Source organism: Strix aluco, chromosome 14, assembly GCF_031877795.1.
Source record: "Strix aluco isolate bStrAlu1 chromosome 14, bStrAlu1.hap1, whole genome shotgun sequence".
In the NCBI taxonomy this organism is placed as follows: domain Eukaryota; kingdom Metazoa; phylum Chordata; class Aves; order Strigiformes; family Strigidae; genus Strix; species Strix aluco.
The window spans coordinates 12628514-12655043 of record NC_133944.1 but is presented as its reverse complement, the minus strand read 5'-3'; the positions used below and the strand labels follow the sequence as shown (position 1 = coordinate 12655043).

The 26530-nt window shown below is 37.4% G+C and overlaps 1 protein-coding gene across 3 annotated transcripts; it reads left to right on the top strand.

The window, feature by feature from the left end:
• The first annotated feature begins 1749 nt into the window (after positions 1 to 1749).
• ZNF507 (zinc finger protein 507) lies at positions 1750 to 24832 on the top strand. Of its 3 annotated transcripts, none has more exons than XM_074839937.1 (7): positions 1750 to 1829; positions 5322 to 7453; positions 8614 to 8719; positions 15054 to 15168; positions 17516 to 17620; positions 20813 to 20947; positions 21077 to 24832. In XM_074839937.1, exons 2-7 carry the CDS (start codon positions 5327 to 5329, stop codon positions 21438 to 21440), a joined length of 2952 nt encoding a protein of 983 aa, XP_074696038.1. In that variant the 5' UTR covers positions 1750 to 1829; positions 5322 to 5326; the 3' UTR covers positions 21441 to 24832. The 3 variants fall into 3 exon arrangements, with proteins under 3 accessions (XP_074696038.1, XP_074696040.1, XP_074696039.1); XM_074839938.1 differs by lacking the exon at positions 1750 to 1829 and adding an exon at positions 1922 to 1944; XM_074839939.1 differs by lacking the exon at positions 17516 to 17620.
• The last annotated feature ends 1698 nt before the right edge of the window (positions 24833 to 26530 follow it).

The following is a 26530-nucleotide window of genomic DNA, read 5'->3' as shown; positions in this document are numbered from 1 at the left end:
TACTTACACAGAGAATGAAATCTTTAACTTAGTCCAGCTTTAATTACAACAGAGTGTATGGAGACCATTACTCATTATCAACCCAGTATTTTTAATCCAGACATATCAGATCCCAGCATATTTTGATTGGAAAAAGGAGGGTGAGAGTTCTGTATCTACAAGAGTGATTCAATTCAGGTAACTGGTTAATTAAACTATGACTAATACAGAAGTGGAAACTAAGGTTTTAAAGGAACAGGGTCCATGAAAAATAATCACATTTCTATGAAAAGGCTCCACTTGATACAGCAGAAAAAGCTGAAACAAGATGCTATTATTATTACTACTACTACATTTGACATTGTGAATTCTGTGCAGCTTCATTTTTTTTTATTTTTTTTAAAAATGAAATGTATTTTAGTAGGTGTTAAGAAGATAGGTTGTATCCTTGCATTTTCCCCAAAGCAATTTCTTTTAAAAAAGTCTTAGCAAAATATTATCAGTTATCTTACCACATCACAGACTGTAGGATAAGGTTTGAAGTGTCTTAAAACTTCACACAATTAAACAGAGCTGCACAATTCAAGGAATCAAAATAACAAAGTAAAATTAGAAATTAAATAATGCCTATTGAAAGGATGCCTAAATCCATCTCTTTAAGAATACCTGACTCATATTTCAAATGCATCTCCTACCTCTATGAAACAATATACAAACATTAACAAAACTCCCAGCTGTGGGAAAAAGTGAACTTGCGAAAAGTTGCTACAATTTTACCAAGACCCCCCCCAAATCCAGTATAGACATATCCACATCAATACACTTCAAGCCCCTTTCTGGCAATGACCATTCGATTTCAGTTGTCATGACCTAGCCAAGAGCCGCTTCTGAAACTTATAATTCCCTTGACTTTTCAGTTTATATGAAATATCTCATAAATTCACAGCATGTAACGTTTCTGGTATGTAGTTTCTAAGGTTGCCCCTGACACGCAGCATACACTTTCAACTCCATATTCTTTCTAACTTAAATTGCTAAACCTTCTTGTCAGGTCTCTGCAGCTTACACTTCAAAACATTTGCTATTTTAGACCCAAAGGCGGGGGGGGGGGGGGGGGGGGGGGAGGTGGGTGGGCAGGAGGGGGGGGGTGCTGTGTTGTTTCTGTTGTGTTTACCTACAGGTGTTTACCATTTGAAGGCTGTGCTGTAAGAAAATACCTTTTGGGAGACTATACCATTTCTTGAGGCACATTGTGCTGCCTGGCTTAGTACTGGATACAGCAATATTGACGAAATCCTGACCGACAAAGGCAAGAACTCAGGACATCCCCTAAGCACGGGAGCTGCAAGGTAAACAACAATTATTTTGAGACTTTGAGTAAAACCACCAGCTCAGCCGCACTGGGCCATCACGAGTGGCCGTCCATTGCTGTTGGGTCTCCGCGCCGAGATGGAATTTAAGTTGATGACCGTATCGGTGGCGCCACCTACACCAATACTGCCCTTGCAGGAGGCCGGCGGCAGCGGTCCGTGGCGGGGGCCAGAGGAGCACAACCGCACCGCGACCCAGCTCCACCTCGCCTTCGGGACGGAGCCAGCGTGGAGGCGCGGGGACGGCCCTGGAGGAGGCGGCGGGCCGGCCCTGGGACGGCGCCACCGGCCCGGCTGCCCGGCGCGACGAGCCCTACGGCTCCGAACAGGGACGAGGCGGGGCAGGGCCCGCGCTCGTCTCCGTGGCAACGGCGAGGAGGCGGCGGCGCGGCAGCAGCGTCCACCCGCCGGTCACCTGACCCAGCCCGCCGGTCACGTGATACTGTCTCCATCGTCGCCATCTTGAAGCGGTGGCCGGGGGTGAGGAAAAAAAATTTTTTTTTTTCTCCATTAAAACCCAGGTAAAACGCGGGGTGGGCCCTCGGCTAAGCCGGGGCGAGCGGGCAGCGGCGGCGGCCCGGCGGCCCGCCGGCAGGTAGGGAGCGAAGCGCGGCGGCGGGCAGGCAGGCAGGCCCCGGGGCGACGCACCGCAGCCCATGTGCGGAGCCGCGGGCAGCTGCGGCTCCCAGCGGAGCCTTCCCCGGGCCAGCGCCGGCCCCGGGCCCAGGCCGCGGCCGCCCTCCTTCCCTCCCCTCCTCACCTCACCGCATCGCCTCGCCTCCCCGGCGGGCCAGCTCCCCGCGGCTCGGCCGCCGGTGCGGCGGGCGCTGCTCCTCGCCCGCTCTGTGGCCCCGGGCCCGCTGCTTGAGGGCCGCGCCGGCGGCACCTGCGCGATATCAAGCGGGGGCCGCCGGGGAGTGGCGGCAGGTGCGGGGGTGGCCGGCGGAGACCGCTGAGGCCAGAGGAGGGGGGTCCCGCAGGAGGGGGGGGTCGCGGACCCGCGGCCAGACGTCCCCGAGGCGCAGTCCCGGGGCTGGGGCTGCGCTGGCGGGGAGGGACAATTGACAGCACAGAGCTCCCGCTGGTGAGGTTTCCCTGCCCTGCGGAGCCGCGATGTGATCAGACCGGCCTCTCCGAGTTAGATTGTTGTGCAAAGCGGTGGTTGGCTTTTCCTAGACCTGGAGGCATTTCACCCTGCCAGTGCCGTGCTGCTCGAGTGGGTGTTTGACACGGGTGGAACGGGCGCTCCAGCGCAGAGGCGTGGTCTGGATCTTCCCCTTGGGGCCCCTTGTCATCCCCAGGCCCAGTATTTTAATTACTGTGTAGGTCATTTAAAGGGTACATGCTGGCAGAGCCATTTGCCAGACTGAAGTTTTATGTCATGGGAGATTGAATAATCTTTGTTCTTAGAGAAAGTGATGTAGTTATTCAAATCCAGATTTTGTGTACAATTCTTATCATCCCTCTAAAATCCAAAGTCTGTAGTAAAAACCAAAGTCAGCAGTAAACATTAAACTTACTCTAAACAAAGAATGACATAACACATATACACCATAGTTACACATCTAATAACTTAGGTCCGCTACAAGCATCCCAAAGCAATACATCTGAAGGTACTCCCTCTCTTTTCATTTTTGACACAGCAATAGTATGTGGCAGAGTATTTGTTTAATGGTCTGTCTAGGATCTTTCCTCTTAGATTCTGTGCTGCTTTCAGATGAAAAAGGTCGGGGAAATATTTGCCTGTTTAGCATTACTTACAAAGTTTTAAAAGTACTGAATATATTTTAAAGTAGCACCATGTGCTTATACTTAATTCATTCTCAAATTGAAAATATTTCAAGTAGATGTTATTCCTTTGAGCACTTCATATAAGGTTAAATCTGCTTTCAGGGAAAAAAGCACATTTGTTTACTTTTCATAACGTTTTTTAAACATATTACAGCCAGCATGAAACAAACTGCAAAGTATTTTTGTATAACTAAATAAGATGGTTTTCAAATAATAACCTTACACTTCTTTTAGGTTAATATATAATTGGAGATATTACATGAAAGGGGTGTAATTTGTCTTAGCCACATAGACAAGAGTTAGTCATTCAATATACTGTGCCAAACACATAGAAATAGAAGCAGAAAATGCACATTGAGATGTCCACTGTTTTATATTTAAAAGGTTAAATACTTGGATGTTTCAGTTTCATAGTAACTCTGTGGATGCATACATTGATTCATGTTAATAAGATGACACTGAACTTGAATTAAATAAGCAGGCTATTTGGTATACTCTTATGTAAAAGGATACATTTTTTGTTTGAAATATATTTATTTTTCAATTTTTACCTCCTACAATTGATCTATTGGAGTGCAGTATTGATCATTATTAATCTGTTTACATAGATCCAGCTAAAGGCATAAGGCCTTATGTAGCTTTGTTTTCTTGTTATCATGGATCCAACTTCCCTATGGCTTTATTTATATTTTATTAATTTTTCAATTTTAATGAAGATTTTAGCCATTACCAAGTAAATACTGTTCAAACTGACAGTGAAAATTAATAGCATTGAACACAGTAGTCTTGTCTTTGTTAATGGTTCAAAATTGACAAATATTGCTGCATTTTCAAGTTGAAATTCATTTTACATGAGCATGTGAGGTGTGAATGGTACTAACATTGCTTATACTGATAGTTTTGATGATAACCTGAATTGGAAGTCGAATGGCAAATAAACGTAACTTGAGTAGTTCTACCCAGAATTTTTCTATAGTGGGAAAGGGGCACCACAGAACCCACTGTCATATGTCTGTTCATTGTATCACTGTAGAAAAGAGTGGATTTCATGGGTCTTTAGGACCAGTTCTGGTTTGGCAAAAAAAAACACATGAAAGAACTTGGGATACATTTTCAAGGATGATTGATAAAAGAAATATCTGGCATTTCTTTATGTTATAGATTTTATATATAGTATATAAAAATATATATTGTGTGTAAAATATATGTGTGTATATATAGTGGAACTTGAATAGCTTTTTTTTTTCCAGAAGTAAATTTCACTGTAAGACTTTTTGTCCAGCTCCTCCACCCCTCACCCCACAGCTTTGTCCACATCACAAAGTATGAATTCATGTAAATGTATACATACTGTCTTCTAATTTAACCTACAACAGTACCGCATTATTGCCTGTGGTTTATGGTTAGATATGTTTAGAGGAAGTGTAAGTGGAAATAGTTATTGCCTTTAGCTTTCCGTCAAAACAGAAAAAAATTATCCTTTATAACTTTAGTACCAATTGATTTGAGCTACAGTTAAGGAACTGTAGAAAAAGCTACAATTAGTAGTTTTTCTATAAAATGACATTTATAATAATAAGTATGATTTGACACTTGAATGGTCTTTATTGTGATCATAGTGAAATGACTAATGCAAGTAAATATCAGAACTACTTTTTCTAACATTTCAAGGAAAAAAAAATTGCTTGTTTTTGTAAATTATGTTGTTTCAAATTCTTGTTTACTTTAGGACACATCAGTTTATCACAGTAAGTATGTTAGGAATATATTTTCATATCTTATTGTGGCTTTTAAACATAAATATGCCAGTTACTATTGATTGGTTCATTTAAGTGTCTAGCATTCAAATGTGTAGTCCTTGTGAAGAAAAAGACAATAGCTGTAACAATGCTAATCATCCTATACTTGAAAAATATTTATCTTGCCCTTGTACAGCTCAGAGGTAGGCTGTTATAGGCTCTCCTGGAGTCATTCTGTCCAGCTGTATTGAATAGCTTCTACACTATCTACTAAATGTCCTCAAAATCTTTGTCTATTTATATAGCCATTCTAAAAGTTTTTATTAAGTTAGTGGCATTAGGCTTCCATATTTAGTAGAGGGAGGAATCTAAATATACTGGGTTGTATTTTTATTATTGTGCATGTATAAATTTTACTTTTTTATAAAACCCTTTCTCCTAGGTATTATGGAAGAAGGAAGTAGTGTTGCAGTATTGATGCCAAATATTGGGGAACAGGAAGCTGTGCTGATTTCTGAAACAGTCATTGGCCCAACACTTCAGAGCAGTGAAGATCAGAGAAAATGTAAAACTGATCCACTAATCCATGTTATCCAGAAACTAAGCAAAATAGTTGAAAGTGAGAAGTCACAAAGATGCCTCTTAATAGGGAAAAAACGTTCCCATTCTAATGCTTCTGCACAGCCCTTTGATGCAGACGATCTTTGTGAAATCCCAGCTAAAGCAATTGAGCTATCTGTTATTGCTACCAAAAAGACTGAAGAGTTACAAGCAGATTATTTTGTGACTGAATGTCTTCCACAAAGCAAAAAAAAGGTGACGTGCTACCAGTGTAGTCTATGTAAGTTTCTATCACCTTCTCTCTTAACACTACAAGAACATATAAAACAACATGGGCAGAAAAATGAACTGGTATTTCTGTGCTCAAAATGTCATTTTGCATCCAAAAGCCAAGAAGACCTTGAATCCCACTTCCAAAATTACCATGAGAATGATGGTAAAAATAGCATCCAGACAAAAGTGCAGCAATGTGTAAATGTCACGAGTTCATTTTTGCAAGGGCCAGTGGAAGGAAGTGTGAAATCAGGGACTGATCAGACAGGAAATCGGGAGTGTAAGGATATAACTCAGTCTACTCATATGCCTGAAATGGGTAGGAGAAAATGGTATACTTACGAGCAGTATGGCATGTACCGGTGTTTAATTTGTCGGTACACCTGTGGTCAGCAAAGAATGTTGAAAACACACGCTTGGAAACATGCGGGTGAGGTTGATTGCTCCTATCCTATCTTTGAGGAAGAAAATGAAACTACCAACTTGTCAGAGATGGTTGTAACTCACACACCTCATAGCATGGATACAGTTGTTCTTTCTTTGGAAAACAATGAACTTGATATCTGTAGTGAACCTTCTCTTCAACTTCAGATTTGCAATTCTGAGCAACTGTCATGTAAATCACCAGTAGGAACAAACTTAAAAGAGGAAGACATGTTAAAGCAGTCTGTAGTACATTCTCCTACTACAGAGGTTTTAGAGGAGACTGTATCAGATACAGAACAGGATAATATGATTACTGATAGCCTACTTTCATCAGCACAGAAAATCATCAATTGTAGTCCAAATAAAAAGGGTCATGTTAATGTAATAGTAGAGCGTTTGCCAGGTGCTGAAGAAAGTGTCTTACAAAAGCCTTTCCTGATGAATGCAGACATTGAAGCAGAAAAAAAATTAATCTCGGAGGAGTCCCATGTTACCTGTGAAGAACCTGATGAAGTTTATCGTTCAGATGAAATTCAAGAAGTAATAATAGGATGGAACAATGCTGAGAAGAAAGATAATGAATTAAACTCTAATAAGAATGTAACAACTGATGAAAATGTGCCTCCTGCACGAAGAAGGACGAATTCAGAGTCTTTACGACTACACTCACTAGCTGCAGAAGCTCTTGTTACAATGCCTATCAGAGCTGCAGAACTAACAAGGTCTGGCTTGAGGACTCTGACTGGAGAAGATGCTGTGGATGCAGGTGCAGGACAGGGAGAAGCTGATGGCCCATGCATGGCTCATTCTAAAATGGTATCCTCACTTAAGAATCCTTCAGAGGAGTTTAGTGGCTTAAACCAAAGTGAATGTGCAATAGTTGAGATACAGAAAGAAAGGCCAGAATTATCAGAAACACCAATTAAAATGGGCATCAGTATGTCACTACTCACTGTGATTGAAAAACTGAAGGAGAGAACAGATCAGAATGCTTCTGATGATGACATTTTGAAAGAATTACAAGACAATGCACAATGCCAAAATGCAAATGACACAAATATTCCTGGAAGTAACCTAGTAGAATATATACCTGATGTAGATCGACCCTACCGCTGTCGCCTCTGCCATTATAGCAGTGGTAATAAAGGCTACATAAAACAACACTTGAGAGTCCATCGTCAGAGGCAGCCGTACCAGTGTCCTATCTGTGAACACATTGCTGGCAATAGTAAGGATTTAGAGAGCCACATGATCAACCACTGCAAAACAAGAATGTATCAGTGCAAGCAATGTGAAGAATCCTTTCATTATAAGGTAAAGTTTTTTCCTGTATCTATAATAGCTAAATAACCTATCTTGCTACTTTTTTAATAACTGGTGATCCCTCCTTCTAACTTAATTCATCCTGGCTTCATTGTCCTTACAATTGGGGATTATTGCCAGCAGCACTTTTCAAATGTATAATTCAGCTGTAATTATTCTGCTTTACCCACTGAAATAAACTTGCTTCCTCACATAAGTTATTTTCCTTCTCTATAAGAGAACTATCTTATGGATGTTTTCATACCGTGTTGTTTTTCTGCCCATGTGTAGCAACTACAGGAAGAAATGGAAGCATCAGAGAACTTAATAGTTGAAACTTTAAAAGAATGCTCAGACATGCCCGTTAGTTATGAGTGTGTGCAAAAGTAATCATGGCGTTTGGGGGTAACATGAGACACCCTGAAGCAGAAATTCTTTTCTTTTTTCATCTGTTGTTGTGTTGGTCTGGATGTTCTGTAGAGCTTAGATCTGAAAGATTACAGACCAGAGCAGAATAATGTACTTCTGCCATTTTTATAATCGGTATTTTAAGTATTAGTGCTGGTGAGTGTGTTCCCATGTACTCAGTTCAGTACTCAAGAATATAGAATAGATAGCATAGTATCTAGCTGTACAACTGAAACTCTTGTAGGCAATGGTAGTGCAAATTTTCCCATGTTTACTATTGTTTAGTCCTAGTTTGAAAAAATGTACAGCTAGGGTAGCAAAAGGTGCTCTCTCCCCTCTCCTCCCCAAGCAAGTAGAAACAGGAATAACATACTGTTAACTCTCTAGGCAATAAGAAAATAGAGTCGATTTTCACACAAGCCATCCTCTAACTCTTAATCTAGTACTGCTTTTGGAGTATAATAATTTTGGAGGAAGAACTGTTTGCCACTTGTCTATGGGAATGGGGGAAAAAGGAAATTTATTTTCTGAATCATATAATCCTCTCGGTCACTCTCATCAATCCTTTATGTTATTAATTAATGTTACTTACTTTGTTTTGTTTCTAGTAAAATTACCTGAGGGATAATCTATATATATGTTAATGTACATGTTATACAGTTGTCATTAAAACTTGCGTAACAATGTTACAAATTATTGCAATATTTGAAGTGACCAGTGTATGTTTGTAGTGTATATTTAAATGTGGGAAATTGTTTTTTCAGAGCCAACTGCGAAATCATGAAAGAGAACAACACAGTCTTCCAGATATCTTTTCAACAGCTACATCTAACAAACTAATAGTTTCCAACGAAGTAGATGAAAAAGAAGGTACTGTTTATATTTACACTTGAAATTACAAAAAGTCACTCATAACATTACTTGTTTGCTATACTTGTTGGTTTTAAGACCACGTTCATGCTGAAATGTTTTCATGCCTGTTCATAACCTTAAATTTATGTTCTTTTCAGTGTGAAAAACTTAGCATAGTCAGTTTTGAGATATCTTACAGACATTTATTGGTAGGTAAGACATTTTTAGTCCCTGGAATTGGACCTTGTATTTCTTCTCGTGAAAGACAACTGGTATGGAATATTACTATGAATTTTTAAGAAAAAAAAAATAATCTTTTTTTCCTTCCTTCAGCAGCTACAGTATTTTCCAAGTCACCAACAGTAAACAAAAGAAAGCCTTTTTTTAAACTCACTGTGGTAATGTAGTCTGGTGTCAGCGTATACATACAATACCATCCATTCTGTCTTTAGAAATTTCTGTTTAATTATGGTAATGTCCAAAATGAGTCATTTGTTTTAGCCCTAGAGAGGCAAACGTAAGGCATTCTAAAAATGCCACCTGTGTCTCTAATAGTTGCCAGGGTAACAGTAGGTGTGCATTTTTTAAAATGTTTATTTAACTGTGTATCTGCTTATAATTTAATAATGTTTGTTTTAAAAGCAACAACAACAAAAAAATCCAAACTTTTGATGTGTTAAGGTAGTGAAATAGGGGAAAAATTAGCCAAATTTTGAAGTTGAGGAGAAAATGTGGTCTTAAAATCATTTGAGTATCCTGGAGGCCTGATTATTTATTATTGCAACTTGAATGCATCCTCTTCTCAGAGTTAAGTTACTGAAAATATTTACAGCATTTTTATTCTGAAGGCAACACTGTAATTATTAGTATTTGGAATTTTAGACCACTGTGGAAAAATACTAGTAATTATATCAGCTCTGAACAATTGTGGGCTGAAGTATTTCCATTTTGTGCACATAGCTTTCTGTCCTAACTATGGTCTCTTGTTTGTTTAGATAGCAAAATGTACACTATAGTAGTACATAGATTGCAGTTCGAATTTCTGGGTTCTACTCTCACCTCTACAGCTGATCAGTGAGTGTGAAAGTAATCATATAAATTGATGCAACTACTTGTGAAAAAAGGTACTAACCAGCATGAGCTGGGGTGAATGGCTTGAACCATTAATGATTTGTCCAAAGCAACATGGTACATGTCAGAATAGAATGAGATCCTTAACTCTTGAATTCTGTTCTCTTAGCTCATGCTGCCTCTTTTTCTGGCTTTCAGTATACAAGTTGGAAACTTAAAAGTTTATTACCTTATCCGCCTCAGGTAAAATGACCCTTCCCAACTCCCTTTTTGCTCTCATCAACGCAGAAGGCATATAAATTCAAGAAATTGGTCTGTAATGCTTGTTACATTCCTAAGACCTAAGCCTGAGAGAGCCATCTGAAGTCGGGGGAGACAGGAAGAAGGCTAGGGAGGGTCTGCTGGTAGCGGGAAGGTTCCCCATTAAGTAATGAGGTTTTTTTTCCAAAAGAAATAGCATAAATGTTTTAATGGAAGTGATAGGAAATAAAAATAGGGTTCTACACTTTGGCCACAACAACCCCCAGCAGTACTACAGGCTTGGGGAAGAGTGGCTGGAAAGCTGCCAGTCAGAGAGGGACCCGGGGGTGTTGATTGACAGCCAGCTGAACATGAGCCAGCAGTATGCCCAGGTGGCCAAGAAGGCCAATGGTATCCTGGCTTGTATCAGAAATAGCATGGCCAGCAGGGACAGGGAAGTGATCTTACCCCTGTACTCGGCACTGGTGAGGCCACACCTCGATTACTGTGTTCAGTTTGGGCCCCTCACTACAAAAAGGACATTGAATTACTCGAGCATGTCCAGAGAAGGGCAACGAAGCTGGTGAAGGGTCTGGAGCACATGTCGTACGAGGAACGGCTGAGGGAACTGGGGGTGTTTAGTCTGAAGAAGAGGAGGCTGAGGGGAGACCTCATCGCCCTCTACAACTACCTGAAAGGAGGTTGCAGAGAGCTGGGGATGAGTCTCTTTAACCAAGTAACAAGCGATAGGACAAGAGGGAATGGCCTCAAGTTGTGCCAGGGAAGGTTTAGGCTAGATATTAGGAAGTATTTCTTCACAGAATGGGTAGTTAGGCGTTGGAATGGGCTGCCCAGGGAGGTGGTGGAGTCCCCATCCCTGGAGGTGTTCAAGAGGCGGGCTGACATAGCACTGAGGGATCTGGTGGGGTTGGGAACTGTCAGTGTTAGGCTAATGGTTGGACTAAATGATCTTCAAGGTCTTTTCCAACCTTGATGATTCTGTGATTCTGTGAAAACATTGTTAGTTTAGCTGGTTACGAATATCTATGAGCACAGCTTGGACTATTACTTCAGACAATGTTTTGTTTGTTTTAAACCAATAATTTTAAAGATGTCATGATACAGGAATAACTAGCTTGCAATGCCTGAAACTTGTCAGATTTTGGAGAATACTGTACCTTTTGATCTAGTCCTGTATGATCATCTGCTTTTGAAAATAGTATGTTTTAATAAGGTGGTTTTAGAGTTTATATCCTGATCTTGTAACTTAACTTCCACAAAAGAGGAGCCCCTGTTCAAGAAAACTGCCTGCTTTCAATTTAATTACTTTAGAGACTTTTTTAAAAATATTTTTTGCTCATTATTATCTTATAAAAGTGTTACAGCCATGCAGTTTAATTGATTGTTTACCCCACATGAATTTAGTAATGTGGCTTGAATGAAAACAGTTCTCCTTTTAAACTTTTATTAACTCATACTGTGGCACGCTTAAATTATTTCAGAACCAATTTATAATCAAATTGCAACACCACTGCAGTACAGCAATCTCTTGTCAAACAGATGTCATCCCTATAAAACGACACAAAACAAAGAAGTTTATGGCATAGCATCTGTTTATGTGAGAGATGCCTGAGCTGGAACAGTTTCATTTCTTGTTTATGAAATAGTTAGTCCTAAAAGTCTCTTTATTCATCATGGTTGCACAATAAATTAAAAGGGAGCATTATGACACTGGATATGATCAGATTGTAAATGTCTAATAATGAAGGAATAGGGTAATAAGCAGCATTACAGGAGCACCTGTTACTGCTGCTAGAACAAAGATCTGTCATTTCCATGTTCACTTTTAAGAGATCTGATATCCTCCATCCAGAAAGCAAAAAAGGCCCCAAACCCACAAGAAATAAGCCAGTGGAGGGGGTAGGGGACACAACTGCTATTTCGCAACAGCGAGAGATTATATGATGTATTATAATTTATGTGCATTTTGTTGAAGGAATAAATATAAAGTAGTGATTGGTATAAATAATTGCTCCTAAGTGTGTGCTACGGGGTGGTTAGCCACTTACAGCTATGCAATAGATAATATGTTTGCATAACGCTTTAAAAATCTCATTAGATACTGTTTGTTTTAAGCTGCCTGCCCAATAAAATACCAAATTCGTAACAGAAAATACATTTGGAAGCAGTTTATTCTAAAGCTGCGGAATTTAAGATGGAAAACCCATTCAAGTAGAGCATGCAATAGCTTAACCTTCACACAACCCCTGCTCTCCCATAGATCTGCAGCCCAGTAAGTGTCTTTGTATTCATTTCAGGTCTTCTACATAAATGTGCATTCATAAAAGAATAATTGTAGAAATGTAAATTCCAAAGTCTCCTAGTATATAATTAAGATTTTTTGATAACTTACATCAACAAAAAAACCTAATAAATTTTACTGTATGAGCATACTGTAGGAAAAATTCTGACATATTTTGCTTTAAGGTTGATGTGCAAAGAGTGCGTGTTATATATTACTTCCATATTATTTTTTATAAGAATGCTAGAAGACTGAGCACTGTGTCACATTTTAAAGTAAAAAATATGAAATATTTTTTCTGTTATCTTGGTACACACAGAATTATTCAAATTTTATTTCAGACTGTCTTTGTATTCAGATTGCTATTTTATTTTATAGCCATGCTATATATTCTTCAGAAAAACCCTCTGTGGTTATCAGCCCTACCTAATTACTTTGCGTCTTGAACCAAAAGTGCTGAATTTTGGAGTGAAAGTTTAATTGGTGGTAATTTTCCCTTGCTGTTTAAGTTAGCTGTGTGACTGTATCCCTCAGAATAATATAACTTTTTTTGACATAATTCAGTGCCCACCTGTGGAAAAAAAAAATCAAAGTGAAAAGCTGAATTTCCATTTTGGGTGATTCATTCTACTGGTTTATTCTGCAATGTCTCCTTAGAAGAGTTTTACCATAAAGATTCTTAATTGTTGCTTTAGTAATGAAAAGATTCAGTCTGGGTTATTGGAGTCCAGCATCATCAAGAGGAAATTCCAGAACAAAATTATCTTTACAAAATCTATTCAGTATTTTGGATTCAGGAGATGGAACTTCTGTTTTTGATAAACTCTACAGTTTCTCCTGAGTTCAATCTGCTCATCTCATTCCTCTCTTCTTTAGCTAAAAAGGATTGGCATTTAGGAGGTGATAAAGGAGACGGTTTTAGTCAGTTTTTATTACTCCAAACTGGAAATAAGTTCATGGTATTTGGACCTAAGCAGAGATGTGTCTAAAAAGTCTACTTTCCATCTTTTTGGACAGTCACTTATTTCAAATTTCAAGCTTGTTTGTCTTTTCAAACTGCAAGTCAAACAGTGGCAGACAGACCTTCCTCTCAGCATGACATGAACCTTCAGTGCTCTTGACCTTGACAAGCCTTTAACAGAATTCTTCTTCAGGATTCAGATCAGAGGGTCTCATTTGGGAAATCAGAACTTACATTTTTCAGGGAGGGGAGTTATTTTTGGTTTGGGAAGGAGCTGGGAGGCCTGAGAAGTAGATCACCTGCTGATATTATCAGAGTTCTTAAGGCAATATCAGTATACTAAAAAAATGTCCAACTAATACACCCTTTTCTGATCCACCTAGGATCTTCTGGTGTATCCTACTAGTAGTAAACCCCTTCACCACACAAACTAATGATTTGTTTGTGCTGGAGATGTGTTTCATATGAGCATGAAGAGTTTCTGAAGTATGTTCTTGCAAGATTTGAGCTTTCCTTTGTCTCTCACACATTATTTATTGAATTGTATATTTATTTTGGTTTGGGGATGTACTTTAGTAATGATTTTTAGCCACCAGGGAAATTCTCCAAGGATCCCTATCAGAGTTTCTTCAAAGCCCATGTATGTAACTGAGAGAGATGGCCTGACTGTTCAGCCAGCTAATAAGAATTTGGTGTAAAGATAAAATTAACTTGAGCACCTTACTTGCACTTCAGGAAAAAAAAAAAAAAAAAGTAGAATTACTTAGACTAGTGAAGACATTAGATGCAGAAAGAAAACTGATTTTAGTTTGATGTTTCTTTTGGCAGTAGTGCTGATTTAAACAGCTCCAACCTTGGTGTTCCTTCATGTTTCTGCTGTTCCCTCATTTGAAGAGTGCATGAAGGCTGCATGATAGGCTGGAATGGGAAAATGACCTGCATAAAAAATACCATCCCTCTTCCCTGATGTTAGTATTTTAACCCAAATCAGTTCCATTATTCAGTGAGGGAGCAGGAATAGGGCTGTTTAAGTCTACACACTTACATCTCAAAAGTATTCAAACTGTTCACTGGCGGGCACACATTTGCCTATGTTAAATTAGTCATTAACCTTTGTCTCTGCAACCATTAATTTTTCAAGAGTCTCTTTCATTCTAGAAAGAAAAAATTATTTTTGTTAACAATTGTTTTTTAGTAATATGGAGAAGTTCCAAATTATTTAACACATCTGGGTAGTACCTATTTTCTCATCTCAGATCCTTCTGAAAGTGTGAGTGTATGTGGATGACAAAGAGGGTTTAGATGCTTCTGGAGGCCTTTTGCTTTTCTTTTCTATGTTTGCCAGTTGGAAACTTGTCCTTTCTCAATGCCCATCTTTCTTTTGATTTGATTCATTCTGCAAAGCAGTGAAACTGCTGGGTTCAGCAGTTCCCACATTTTATCACCTTTTGCTGTAACAGGATTTTAACCCAACTGCAGGAAGAATGGAAGTGGCCACATAGAGAGAAAGAATGCATTTTCCTAAAATTTTAATAATTTCAGTAAATAGTAGGGAGAATGCAGAACAGCATAGTAAATAAACTATACCTTTATTATCTCTATGTCCATTGCCAGTTTGCTCCAGATGCTTTAAAAGTATTAAATATTTATAGAAATTTAGAAGTATTACTTTAAAATGTTAATTCATGTTTTATAATTCAGTTGTGCTGAAATTATCATCTGAGAACTTCTTCCAATGCTGAATGCAACTCTAAAATAATGGATTTTTTTTCATATAGGAAATAAGTCTTCAGTGCAGAAACTGTATAGATGTGATGTATGTGACTACACAAGCACAACTTACGTTGGTGTACGCAATCACAGACGAATTCATAACTCCGATAAGCCATATAGGTAAGTGTCTCAATTATTGCTGGCTAATGCCACATGCTTGGTTTACTTGTTTTAACTAAAAAGGTAGCTTAATTGCTCATGCAATTTGAAGATACTGTTAAAGAATTTAAATTACATAATTTTACTGCAAATTTGAAGGAGCCACACTTGCTGGTTGACTCAAACTATGTAATTAAGATTTGCTAGCTTTTCCAGGATGCATCTTTTGCTATAGCAGTCTACTGCCTGTTTTCAGTTTGAAGCATTCAGATGTGGAAAGGGAAATAATAACGTTGTAATATTGAACTTTGGCCAATAGTAATAAGATATTTCTTGAATTCCTTGCACACTTAAGTTTATTTTGGATTTGCTTTATTACAAGGTGTTCTCCATTGTCATATTGCTACTTTGCACATTGGCTTCTACAGAGTGTGGCAAAATTCTGCCCTTTTTCTTGTCGCCAGTCCCCTCGTCTTTTTCACAGGTTTCAAACAATATTAACATGCTCACTTAGGATCAGATTTTATAACTTTTCTACAAGGATGTTACATAGATTTATAGAGAAACTTTGATATCTAAAATCATGTGTAATACTATAGTTCAGGTCCCCAGCAGAAGAATAAATCATACATTTTTCTATTGGTTCCTGCATAAATTCCTGCAAATTCAATCTGTGCTCATTCAGTGTGGATCTCTGTCCCTCTCTAGTGGCTAGAACATAGATCTCAGTTAATAGAATTTTTGAGCTAATATACTTCTATCTTTTAATACAAATTCTGGAAACTCAACACCTTTAAATGCTGAGCTCAGCCAGGGAATTTTTCTTTTGGATAAACAAACCCAGAAGACGTGTTGTGTTTTGATTTGTGCATTATAATGATATCCCATAACACTAGCAAAAATTTGCAAGGTGTTGGCTCAGAGAGCAAATGTGGAATACAAATAGATATTTTTTTCTCCTCAGAATCTTCCCTATTGCCATTATTTGTTACTTAGTGGGCTTGGAACAGCAGATACTGTAGCGTGTCATATATAATAGTTTTCTGAATTGGTGTTAGCCAGCCTGTTTAATTTAGGAACCCTTGAAAATTTTCCATTGGTGATAGAGACTGCTGCGTACTAAATTTAAGCCTACTGATCTGGCTCACTTTTCTTACTATTTTTTCATAAACCCCTTAGACAAATCTGCAGACCTGGTAGGATACTCAAGCCACAGCCTAAAAACCATAAAGATCCAGTATTTATGGTATTTCTCCTTCTGAAACATGTATTCCTCAAGCCTTTCATATTATCAGATAGCAACCTACTATACTGCTGCCATTTTTATAGTTGTAAACATATTTTATTATTTGGTTGACAAAAATTGCTGGAAATTAAACTGTATAGCCTCCAATGATGCATTTTTGTAATTTTATACCTTATGGATTTTAATACTGCACAATTAAGTCCTTTCAAAAATAAAGTGAGTAATCTCAAATTAAGCATCCTGCAGTCTCAAACTGTTTCACACTATAGACCAGACTTAGTAAATATTGGACATTTTACCATCTCAAAAAAAGAAACAACTGAAGTTCTAACAAATATGCAGAGTTTTAGCTGAACTTGATGGCTTCTGTTTCAATATGTTCTACGCAAGAAGCTTGTGTGGTAGTATAGTGATATATATGAATAGCATAATATTTTGTGTAATACTTTGGGATCTAAATCCATGGGTGTAAATCTAGATCCAGACTGTTCTATATATTGTTTTTATACAAAGATACTGTGACAGAAGTAAAAAAGTAATAGCATGATGTGACTCAGTTGTCTTAGGGCACCTGAACCTAAATGTGATGATCTTGTCCCTGACTTCTATTTCAGGTATAATGCTCTGAAACTTCAGATGTTTTATTATTAAACAGATAGTTTGGCTTTTAAAATGTCGTGATGAACAAAGCTGTTGCATTAAGTAGAACACGTATTCTTGAGGAACAAGACTTACTTCTAAATACAGCATCCCTTATAGCTTATGGTCATATTCTGCCTTTGTATAACATAGTCAAGCAACTTGCATCAGGGCTGCATCCATTCAAGTGCATCCACATCTCCCTTATACTTTGTGATGCTTACCAACTTCAGTAGACATGCACAAGATAGATGTCAGAAAGGAATATAGTCCATATGCCTAGTGAGTCTTGCTCAAAGGTAGAGGCTTTTTTGGGCTGCAGAAGATTCTCACAGACGAAAAATTGAAAGTTAATGTCATCACTTGGACTTCTGCAAATATTGTTAGTCTTTAACTGCAGTCTTTCCTTCTCATAGATTTTTATTTCAGGAATAGTGATAGCAGTTAATTGTCAGATTAGTTTACTTCTTGTTGTCTCTTTAGATGTCGAGTATGCGACTTCGCCACCACAAATATGAATAGCTTGAAATGCCATATGAGGCGCCACCCCCAGGAGCATCAGGCAGTGCAGCTAATGGAACAGTACAAGTATGTAACAGTTCTCATTTGGCAAAAAGCTGTGATAGTAGTGATTTTGTTATGTTAAGATACAAAGCAGAGTTCAGATTCTATTCTTTTCCCTCCTAGACTCATTCTTTGTTCCAGTGACTTTTTTTTTTTTTTTTTTGAGAGAGAAAGAGATTTGATGTGTCATTTCCAGGTGATGTTTATGCTAGCTAATTAAACACGTCCACGACCTCCCTCTGGTACAGTATTCAGCTTTTTCTTTCCAGAAGCGGTTTGTTGCATATAAACTGCCTATTGCAAGTAGTTTCTGGACCGTGTTAATTACCAAAGCATGCCCGGAATTGTTTGGGAGAATGCGTGTGCCAAAACCATGCCAGAAGCACTTCTAACATTTGACATTATACATTGGCAAATTCCAGTACCCAGGAATGTTCTCTGGCTTTGTTTAATATCCTAGTCTAGGCACAACCTTTGTGCATACATGTTACAATCCAGATTGGCATCACACTGCCCTAGTTAAGAATTAGTATGAATAGCCATTATGTTTAAGTGAGGCACGTTCTTTATAGTCTGTCCATAGATATGTGTGTTTTATCTATATATATGAGAAAGTTGACACAAATATGTGCAATTGTTTGCTACTGATTTGCAACAAAAAATAAAAGCTGGGAAAGGAAAGAAAATCAGGGATATTCTGAACTTTTCTTAGTAGAAGATTTTAAAGGCAATAGGAAGATTCCAAATAAAACACATTCACATAAGGGTTTCTCCTCAAGAAAATCTGCTTCTACAACTTCAAAGTCCTTCTACTGCATTTTTTCCTCAAAATGTTCCTACTAGCACTAAGTTCTATTGCTCTGCTGTCATACTTCATACAGTATTGCTGAGTGCTCTTAGTATTACAGAAGATTACTGAAAACCTCCGCACTTTGGTCCCTCCGTCCCCAAGGAAATAGTCTTTCAAAAACTGCAAGATAATTGTTTCCTCAGTAGATCAATTTAGGATACACTTGAACAGTAAAGTTTAATAATTCAACATAGGTCAACCAGTAGGGCAAATCATGCTATAGAATTGAAAGGATTCTACTACTAAACTCAATGGTAAAATAATTTTGTTTCTCTGGGAATGTCTTGCATATATTGTAACTATACATTAACTATATGATCATTAAGTATAGCTCATCAGGCTAAAAACTGTTGAGTTTCTGTGTCTTTGATTTGAACTGTATGCTAAAGCAGTCAATGGCATTTGGCTCATGGTACTGTTCTCAGCAAAGTAAATCTGATTAGTAAATCACCTGAGTAAATTAATGTACTTCAAAAGATGAGACTGTAATTAAAAGGGGATAAAAACAAACACTGAACTGTTGCCTCACTCACTGTGTTACCAACCCACTGACCAAGCTGTGTTAGTGATGCAGAAAAATCATATATATAATAAGACTAGTGGAATACATGTGCATATAGAATGGAATTAAGATTATTTGTTGATCTTCATGTTTTGCAAAACAATAATTTTGGCCTAATTTTATCTGTAAATTAACTATAAGGTCTGCCTTCTATCTTATTTTTAATGATGCCATTATTTTGTAACAGTCTTATTAGAAATATTAAGATTCTTGACCTGGGAGTGGACTTGCCTATATTTGAAAGCATCCATTTTCTTTATAAGGCTTCAAATTAGAAGGAAAAGAGAAAAATAGGATAGTACATTCCAAATCAAGTAATAAAGTGAGCTACAAGGATATGCCTGTTGTTACCCAGCAGGACAGAATTATCTTGCTACATAAGCAAGGCAATGTACCATGCCTTCACCTAACTTGTGGTCACGATTTTTGTTGTTCTTCACAATCTTCTGCTGAGCAGAAATAGTTTCCTGTATATGATTATTTGCAAGGCATTTAAGGACTGTATCCTACAGTTGTTAAGAAAAGTGGCAAAACCTTACTGTATTGTAGTGTGTAACACTTTTATGTAGGCATTCTTATGTTTCCAGGTTATATTTTTGAAAAGATCTTAAAAATTTACAAATATTTATTTAGTATAGTAGTCATTCTAACAGACTCATAGTGTGACATATCAGGATCACATTGCTTGAGCAGAAAACATCTTACTCTCATTGAGGAATGAGAGAGACTGAGATACATTCCTAGCTATAATTTATTAGAAAAAGGTCATGTTCAGTTTCTAGAAAAATTTTATCCTGATCTTTTCCATGTGATTTGAAAAGCTGAAGACTTCCAAAGTAGCAGGTAAATAAGCAAAGTAGCTTCGTTGTCCAAAAGGCAAGGAGCTACATCATCGTTACCATGAATACTGTTCTGCTCTGGAGTGATGTCATGCAGTATCACTCATCTCATGCTGAGATGACTGATTTATCATCTTAGAAAACACTTGTAAAAAAACTCTTATTATGTTCGTGTATGAAAAAAGTCCTATGGGATTCAATCAGTCTGGGGTTATTTGTGTCCATAATGTACACTGCATCTCTATAAATAGGATTTATTCTTCTAGGTTTTGTTCTTTACTGTATAAGACAGTGTTTTATAGGGAAATAGAAAATTTAGTCTTGTAGTACCCACACTGATGGAAAACTATGGACAAAATTGTTACCTCTCTGAATCTCGATCTGTGGATATATTCAAAATCTGACTGGACACTGTGCTCAGCAACTTGCTGTAGCTGATCCTGCATGAGGAGGTAGATTGGACTAGGTGATCTCAAGAGGTCCCTTCCAACTTCAACAATTCCGTGATCCTTAAATAAACTAATATAAGCTACACAAGGAAAGACTTTATTAGTTCAATTAAAATTATCAGTGCTAATTACACAGCTCCGGCTTGGTTCAGACAACAGCAGAGAGAGCTCACTCCTGGCTTGCCAGATACCACGCTGATGTACTCCCTGTTTCTGCAGTCATCAGAACTATTGCATTTTTGCAGTATTTAAACAGTTTTAACAGGCCAAACAGATAAGATTTTAACTCTTTTAAGAAGTCAGAAAACCCAAACTTAAAATTTCTCAGACCCTAATGAAACGGAATTTTGCAAACTAACTTGACCTAGTCATGAAACTGAAAAGGGGGACCGAGAAGAGGATTGACTGTATCTCTCTGTGTACTCATCCTTTTAGAAGAACTAATCCATTACTAAACTAATAAAACCTAACTTCTAAATATTTCTCTTTTTCCTTCTCCCCCTTTTTTTTCCCTAGATGTTCTCTCTGTGGATATGTATGTAGCCATCCTCCATCTCTGAAGTCCCACATGTGGAAACATGCAAGTGACCAAAATTATAACTATGAACAAGTGAACAAGGCTATTAATGATGCAATTTCACAAAGCAGCAGGTATGTCTGATTTATTTTCAAGCCCTATCATCTAGAATTTTCAAAGGACCCAATGGTCCAAGATAAAGTTCCTGTCAAAAAGCAACAACTACATTTTGATATTTGTTTTGGGTTTTATTATTATTTCAGGTTTCAAGGACAGCTTCCTGACAAAACTTTATTAGAAGGCACAGATGAAAGTACAGTACCTATACTAGGAAGTTCAGACAACTTGGTGTCTCTTACAGAGTCTATTAACCAGACTACAAATGAAATTTCAGGTTCTGATGAAAATGAAAAACCTAACTTGATGAATACCTCATCCAGTTTAGAAAAGAACTCCACTCTACCCCATCTTGGCACAGAATACTGTGTTCTTCTCTTCTGCTGCTGCATTTGTGGTTTTGAGTCTACCAACAAAGAAAATCTGCTTGATCATATGAAAGAACATGAGGGTGAAATCATAAACATCATTCTAAATAAGGACCACAGCACAACTCAGAGTACAAACTAGGTGAAGCAGTAAGTTAAAGAGAGGGTTTCCTAGAATAAATATTTTCTTTCTTTGCTAATTTTTGCCTGAGAAAACTTGCTAAAGCGAAGAATTGCAAGGAAAACTTGATTTCCCATCCTGAGTCCTTGTTTCAGTAGGAGTTCAATATTTTAATCAGGGACCGATGAATCATTTAGGAGGTAAATATAAGGAGTGGGGAATAGAACGATCCATTTTCACCTGTATGGTGCCAAGAATGTAGGATTCTTGGGGTTTTTTTCTTTTGTTGTCAGGTACTAGTCACTAATAATGCATTAATACAGTATGTTAAAACCCAAAGGTATGAAAGCTTTGTATCAGTTGAAAAGTTTTTTTTCTTTCTCCCTCTTTGTTGTTTTCCAAGTATTTCAGCAAAGAACTTTTTTACCCTCTTCTTTGAAACTGGCAGCAGAGCAGATAAAAATTTTACAATATGGTCTCATAAACCCCACTGCCTGGATTCTGGAAGGGGAGAGGAGGTGGGTGAGGGCATGTGTGTGCTTGCATGCACACATAGGTGTTTGATTTTTCTCAATCTATTCTTAAGGCCTTACAAACTCCCAAGATGTCCTTCAACAGACTGCTATCCTTTCTATCGATTTAGAGCAGCAGGAGCTGAGGAGCCTAGAAGCATTTTGCTAATAACTATTTGTCTGATTGGATCCTAACTAAAAAACTGCTATCTTTTGAATTGATAGTGTGTAAAAGATCCTTTATAATAATGACCTGCTGTTTCTTAACAGTTTTCTTGACATGTTCAGCAGAGCTATTATAAAAAAAAAAAAGCTTATCATAGGTCACTTTTAATTTGTGGTGATTACTTTGCAGTATGTATGAGCAATGTTTTTTAATGAGAACAAGATATTAACAGTAATTGCCACAAAGAGATGTAGATTAAATCTGCACAGATTCCTAAAGATGTAGGTGAGCACAAAGTGGGATTTTGAGAAATATCTACGTGCTTTGGAGTTCTTTGAAATCCCGCTGGCTGTCTAAATTTCCCATTTGTCTGGCAGAGCTGTAACTGTAGAAATAATTCACTGAAAAATAGAGTAATCTTCCTGTAGAAAATCATATTTAAAAAAAAAAAAAGGCAAACAATATTTTAAGCAAAAACTGTATCCAGTCACTTGTAGAATAAATTTTACTAGTGCATATAATATGGATTCATAAAGGGAATTAGGGATTACTTTGTTTTTTAAGAAACACATAGAAATCTCTCTGGTTTAAAGCCTTTAGCTTCTAAAAGTACAGTGCTTTTTTTTTTTTTTTTTTCTTACAGTTACAGCAGTTTGCAGTACAAGACATTGATCTGTGTATCAGTTTGGAATGTTGTTATACTGGCTAATTACCTGGCAGTTTTGTTGAGTTATTTATAAAGTTGGCTACTTAAATTGTTTGAAATATATGCTTCAATCCAGTGAAGTAGTAGCACGTCCAAAGAAGCCCTTTAGCAGCCAGATTTAAACTTTCTAGTTTGGGCATGTATTTCTGCTTTTAATGAATGGCAGATGCACAGAAGCATGCCTAGTTCCTGACATGAGGATGCAGTTACCTGATTTTTAGTAACTCATTACTTAAAAAATTACTTACTATTAGAAAAACAGTATTTTATGGTTACTTTATTTATACATTTCTGCTAGCAGAAATAAGCTACAACTGTTAATGTAAGAAGGTGGCATATGTAGTATGCAGTCTATTGTGCTATCACTGACTAGAAGTGGCAAATACATTACTTTCAGTTAAAAGTTATTTTTCATATTCCTACAGATGGATTTTACATTTGAAAAACATGCTTTATTTACATGAGCTCAAATTCAGTTAGAGATAGTAAACTTTTAATGGGATATTCATACTGTCGTATTGACACCAATGTTTTACCTTCAGTATAGAATTCATGTGAAAATAGTACATTATCTGGAATTTATTTCAACTTTCTCATTCAGAGACCCCATTTGTTGAAAAAATTAAAGGTATAATGAGATCCATAGTTATGATAAACTACCAGTCAGTATTCACTGAAACAATACTTTGCCACATTGTTGTTTTCATGTAAAGGGATAATTATTTTAAAGTTGCTCAGCTAATGAAAGATGAAAAGGTGAAAAACTTGCATTCATAAGCTAAGAAGGAGATGGCAGTGAACCAAGACTTAAAAGGAAGTAACCTTGAATCAAAATTACCCATTTTGGTGTATGTGCAAGCCACACTTGCAGCATTAAGTATGGCGCACAAGGACTCATTGTAATGGGATTACTGAACAGGATGCGTCTATTCACAGTTGTTCTTTGCCATCTTGTTGCTTTTTTCTTTTTGACCATGTGTTTCTATAAAATAGTAGAAAGTTGCCTCTGAAAACTAATTCTAACAAATGCCAACAAATAATTCTTTCCCATATGCACAGAAATTTATTTTTGTTTTAACTGTCTCCATGCTGCTTGCCATTAGTTGCCCACTCAGTTCCCATGGACTTTATCAGAAGTTCTGCATGTGAAGTAATTATACACTTAGTTTTTCTGAAAGCAAATTATTCCTCAGGTTATCTGCTTTAGAAGTGTATGGCTTGGTTGCATGTTATGTAAGGGTTTTTAAGCACATTTCAAAGTCACCAACACTGCAGTCTTCCCCTTTCTTTAAGCTTTTAAAATATTTTTGGATCTTCTGTCACAGCGCTGTCAGATGATCAGCTATTCACTTGCTGTTTGTTTAAATTAGATTTTATTCTGTGATACAAACTGTAACTTGCAGCTTTGTTTTAAATGCCTATACTTCTACTAAAGAGAAAACTTCATTCATACTAGACTATACTGATAAATAGGTGCATATTTCATCTTTCCGATTTATGTTTGGGCTGGAAAATAGAGTGGGATTCAGTCAGAGTTATTGTATTTTCCTCTTTCAGGAGCACTTGTTTAATCATTTTAAAAAATGTACAGTTGGTGCTCAAAGTAACATTTGTTAAGATATATTTAATAGAAATTTACATTTGCATTTGATATTCATGGACATGGGTACATGTATTTTTTTAAGAAAAGGTATTGTAACACTATGGCACTGCTTTTATAGCCAAAGTATAAAAAAATTTAGAAAACTGACACGTAAAGACTGCAGTTAATTCTGATACTGTATCTTATTAAATAGGATGACTTTCATTTTATAAAATTATCCAGCACATTAAGCTGCATGCCTTAAGCTGTCTCTAGGATTGTGTTCCTGATAGACGACTGTTTGGAACTATGAAGCAAAGTCTGTAGTACTACTTTAACTACCTTCTGAAATACTGTACAATGTTAGAATAATTTATTTTGCTTTACAGGAGTTTGTCACGTATTGACTTTAATATTGTATTTTGGTAATAAACTTTTTTTGTTAAACACTTTAGTCACATTTATGAATATGAATATGGAAGATTCAAACACTGAACCAGTGTTTAGAGAGATGGGAATCTGTTTAAATCAAAAATTATTTGAAATACTTTACTGCCATTTCTCACTCTTGTGTCAAGTTATTACAGTTTTAATACTGTTAATACAAGTTTTATAAAAATACAAGTTTTATAAAAGTAACTGTGGTGATGAAATATGAGATGATCAAGTCAAAATACTTGTAAGCCTGCATGCAGTTATGATGGGACAGTGCTGAAGGACAGAACTGCACTTTCAAAATTCATAATGAACCTAGTGGGAGTGTTTTTCCCTAATTTAAATGGAGTGAGAGCCTTACACAGCTTTTTTCAGGTAAGTGATTGACTCTTGCTTATCCATCACATAAGCTAGAACATATCTTGCAACCTGATTTTAAATATACAGCATATTTCTTGGCCTTGCTGGAGCTTTTCATCCCATCTTTTTCAGAATAAAAGAGAAATCTTAATGCAGTTGCTGTTGCTGGCCAAGGAGTTTAAAGAGAAAGTACCGCCAGAGTACCCATTGCTGGTATTATCATGGTTTACACTGACATGAACAGGCTACCTTTTTTTGTTTTGTTTATTGTTATGGCCCTGGGCCAATTAAGTTGAAGTAAAAAAAAAGTGGTACTAGAAATGGGTTTAGATGCAATGCTACAGAACGCAGTGTGTGCAGCTTTTTCACATTTTGTCTAATGCAAAACCTGGGGGAAAAGTCTCTGTAGTAGGATGAGGCATCCAGGTATTACCCTATTCACTGGGCTGAAATACCTTTACTGACTTCAGCTTAATAGAGCGGAAGAGCCTCATCAGAAGTTACTTCCCCCCATAAATAACCTGGTCATGTGTGATCCAACTGGTATTCCAAGACACCGTATCTGCTGTGAAGCACAGGTCTTTCCAGACACCACCCCTCCTCACTAGTGCTGGCCAGCCCAGAGGGGAGCTGCTGCTCCCAGGAGAAAGGGCACTGTGCTTGCTCATGAACGTTGCAGCTTTTGCAGAACTGGGACTGGACACATGGCTTGTTGGGATAGAGCTGCACTGACCTAACGTCTGATGATTGTAACACTCCTAGGAATTAAGAGAAATTGCGTTGGAGCCCTGCCACACATCAGTGGGATTTGAATCACTCTGTCCTGTATCTTTGGCAAATATTTACGGTCAGTATTATTGCAGAAAAGTTAACGCATCGTGCCACTGTTCTTTTTTTGCAGTCTCTTCTAAGCATATTTGGAAAAGAGCTGTCACACTGAGCAACTCAAAGTGAAACGCCATTAATACTGACTTGACTAAGCTAGGTAAACAACTCAGAATTGGTAAAATTAAGATGCTTTTGCCCACAAAACTTCGGGCACCTTACAAACTTCAAAAGTTGAAAAAAAGATTGCAGGTTTAGACTCAAAATTTACTTAGGCAGAACTTGAGTCCTGTGTTTCTAGTTCACAGTAGCTCTTTCTACAGTATTGAATGTGACAATCTAAGAGAAAACACAAATTTAAATAGTATAAATTGAATTTAAAGTTTAATTCAATTTCCTATACACTGTGGTTTATAGATGTTTGACTAACATTTGTTTGGATTATGGGTAACTTGATACTAACATTAGGATTTTGCTACCATACGATCTAGTTGGAACACAATGAGCAACAAGAATATTGACAAA